A 3,602-nucleotide genomic window follows, 5' to 3' on the forward strand; every position below is an offset into this window, starting at 1 on the left:
CTATGCATAGGAAGTGGGTTACGCTTAAATGTGCTAGTCATATTCTTCATGATGCTCTCTTTATGTTTCAATCCTTATCTTTTATGTGAGCATCATTGTCATCATCATGCCTAGCTAAAAAGGCATTAAAAAAGCGCTTGTTGGAAGACAACCCAATATTTATCCTTACTGTTTTTGTGTGTTCCCATGATTATGCTACTGTAGTAATCATGTTTTATAGCTTTTGTTTCAATAAAGTGCCAAGTAAGACCTTTAGGATAGCTTACGGTGATAGTTGTGTTGATCCTCTGAAAATCGAAAACCTTTGCACCCAGTAAATTAGTTTTGGTAATTCACAAAAACGTGCTTCTGATCTGATTCTGTTTGCTATGGATTGGTACACAACTTGCTTAGGACTTCCTAATTTGGTAGGATTTTTGGAGTTCCATAAGTATACGTTTGATATAGATTACTACAGACTGTTCTGTTTTTGACAGATTCTGTTTTCTATGTGTTGTTTGCTTATTTTGATGAATCTATGAGTAGTATCGGAGGGTATGAACCATAGAAAAGTTTGAATACAGTAGATATTACACCAATATGAATTTAAAATGAGTTCACTACAATACCTAAGTAGTGGTTTTATTTTCTTATACTAACGAAGCTTACGACTTTTCTGTTGAGTTTTGTGTTGTGGAGTTTTCAAGTTTTGGGTAAAGATTCGATAGACTATGGAATAAAGAGTGGCAAGAGCCTAAGCTTGGGGATGCCCCGGAAGGCATCCCCTCTTTCGTCTTCGTCTATCGGTAACTTTACTTGGAGCTATATTTTTATTCACCACATGATATGTGTTTTGCTTGGAGCGTCATTTTCTTTTGTTAGTAGTTGTTTGCTGTTATTTAGAATAATGTTTTGCATCTATATTTTTCAATAAAAATGTTAAGGATAGCCTTTACCATGCTTATTTTGCTAGTATACATGTTGCTGTTTGAAAGCAGAAAGTTTACCGTTGTTGCAAAAATTCCCTAGAAAAGTCAGAGAATACACTCATCATTTACAGACGACAAAGGACAGCAAGATATAAAATAAAACTGATGTAGAAAAATAGAATAAATAAAACTAATAAAAATCGCAGACGGAAGCTTCCTAAAAACGATCTTATGTATGTTGCATAAATTATCAGGAGAATCCACTCTACAGCACTTCCTTCAAAAACCTAGATATCGGGTGATGTTATATCGCCATTCGCCAAACTCCTGGGCTTAGAAATCATGATACATAGTCCTAAAATATAAATTGATCATTCATCGGTTTCAGGGGAACTGAAACTGACAAACAAATAAGGCAACACTAAAGAGTCACGAAACAACACAATATTACTAATGAATTAACATATTATCTGCCCAAATCATCATTTACTGATGACAAAGGACAGAAAGTTGGAGTATAAAATAAAATAACCGTCGAATCATCTATTATATGTATTGACCCTAGCATACTATTTAGCATTTGACCTGATCATCGGTATTGCATAATAAAATGCAATCTCAAACTGAATCAGTACCAAGGGAGAAGGTCTGGAGTCCTCATTTGGTTAAACTGAAGGTGAACCAGCCAAAGATTAACTAATCAGATATAATGTCAGAGCACTGACAAAGGAAACGAGCACAAATATATGGTGTCATTGATCTACTGTATCACAAGAATCATCACTACTCAAAGCAGCATCTTTGTCAAAACAGAGCAAGCAGAGAAGGCTCCCAGAGTTGAGAAGACATTCTCACTCACACTGATTGGAGCGACGAGATTTTTGAGCTAGCCGAGCTCTGGCGGCGGCGGGCCGTTGCGGTGGCAAACACTGCACGCCCTGTTGCCGGAGCCGGAGGGGTGGCCGCAAGCCGGACAGATCGGTCCCGAACCGATAGCCGAGCTCGAGGTGGAACTGGGAGGAGGCCTAATGGCCGCAGCCCGGTACTGCTGCTCACCGGCAGGGAGTGCCCCCCCAGGCGCACCCGCGTAGCTGGGGACTGGACTCGGAAGCACGTAGCCGCTCTGCGCGTGCTGCGGAGGCGCGTCGCCGGCGACGAAGAGGCGGTTGTAGCAATCCACGCACAATCGCACCAAGGGCGACGAGTCCAAAGCCCCCATGATTGGCTCTAGGCAAACACAGCAGCAGTCAGCACTTGGTGCCCTTGTGAGTGGGCCGACGGCAGCCCGCGCCAGCCCCGCGTAAGAAGGCTGGTGCTGGTGACCAATGGCGATGCCCTGACCCTGCGTCGCGCCGCCGTAGCTGGGGACTGGATGCGGAGGCACGTAGCGGATCTCCGGGTGCTGCTGAACCACGTTGCTGGTGACGGGATTGTTGTAGCAATCCACGCACAATGGCACCAAGCCCCAAACCCCGGTCGTGGGTCTCTTGCAAAGAGTGCACACTGGAGACAGGGGACTGACTGAAGCACCGGAAGTGATCGCCGTAGGAGGCTGCTGACCAATGCGAAGGTCCAAGAAGAAATCAATGAGTTCATGGCTGCCGGACAAGCCCGAATAACGAATGAATGGAAAATAAATGCATGGCAAATTACCCCGCCGCCGCCGGAGTGGCCGCGCGGCTGCCCTGTTCCTGTCTGCCTGGGGCCGGCGACGTGGTTCTGGGTCTGGCCGGGGAGCGAACCATGGCCGGTCGGCGCGTGGCATTGGTTGGTGAAGGGCGGACGCCCACCGACTGCAATAGAAACCAAGAAATCGAACTCCGGCGTCAGTGAGAATCGCTCGGATCAGAAAGAATTTAGCAATTTTCTTGGGAGGAAAGCCACCTGGATTGCGCAGCGGCGGCCGGAGCATCCCCTGAGATGGTATCTGTGGCTCCCTCCTACGCGGCTGCGACTGGGAGAATCCCCTGTACCCCGACCCGCCCCCGGCCCCGCGAACGGGAGCAGCTGCAAGGAACGAAGCAATGGGATGTTACAATCCAAGAAGCGACATGATCGACCCGAGAACGAAGGAGGAAGGGCGCGCTCGCTCGTATGCTCTGATCTCTTGGGCACCCACCTCCATCGAACTGGGAAGAGCCGACGGCGTAGCCTGAAGTCACCGCCAACAGCCACGCCATCACCGGCGAAGTTCCGGCAATGCCGTCGCCGGCTGCGTCCGCCGTCCGCCCAGCAGTCTGGCCCGATCTAGCGGCAAGGTCGTCGCCGGCAGTAGGCTCCGTCCGCGCAGCAGCCCGATGCCTTGTCCCGGCAATGTCGTCGCCGGCCTTCCGCTTGCGCGCCATCTCGCCTCGGTGGAACAACTTCGGAAGAACGGCCAGATGAGACCCTGTACAAGAAACAATGGGAGGGGATGTGCCGGAAGTGTAGGGAGTCTTTATAGACGACGGCATAGCGTCTCCGGCTGCAACCGATTTCATTCAAGAAGCGAAGAGTCCAGGTAGATTGATGTGGGGCGCGGCTTATTGCGAGGCACACGGCTGGTTCCGGCTCAGTAGGACGTATCGCGTCATCGCAAATTCATTGTTACCGGTTCAGGCTCCTACCGATGGTCTTGTCACCAATTAGGTGCTGCCATATTGTAAAGTTGTGGGACCATATGCATGGGTATAAGAATGTATTTTGATGCAAAGC

At 48.5% G+C, this 3,602-nt stretch overlaps 1 protein-coding gene across 2 annotated transcripts; it reads right to left on the reverse strand.

Moving 5' to 3' along the window:
* Positions 1 to 1,473: 1,473 nt before the first annotated feature.
* Positions 1,474 to 3,300, reverse strand: LOC123117299 (uncharacterized). 2 transcript variants are annotated; one of them, XM_044538078.1, is made up of 4 exons: positions 3,028 to 3,300; positions 2,793 to 2,915; positions 2,562 to 2,701; positions 1,474 to 2,460 (listed from the first exon to the last, which is right to left on the reverse strand). In XM_044538078.1, exons 1-4 carry the CDS (start codon positions 3,251 to 3,253, stop codon positions 1,795 to 1,797), a joined length of 1,155 nt encoding a protein of 384 aa, XP_044394013.1. In that variant the 5' UTR covers positions 3,254 to 3,300; the 3' UTR covers positions 1,474 to 1,794. The 2 variants fall into 2 exon arrangements, with proteins under 2 accessions (XP_044394013.1, XP_044394012.1); XM_044538077.1 differs by having other exon boundaries at positions 1,474 to 2,463.
* Between the last annotated feature and the right edge of the window lie 302 nt (positions 3,301 to 3,602).

The sequence above is a fragment of the Triticum aestivum genome, chromosome 5B (assembly GCF_018294505.1).
Source record: "Triticum aestivum cultivar Chinese Spring chromosome 5B, IWGSC CS RefSeq v2.1, whole genome shotgun sequence".
Taxonomy (NCBI): Eukaryota; Viridiplantae; Streptophyta; class Magnoliopsida; order Poales; family Poaceae; genus Triticum; species Triticum aestivum.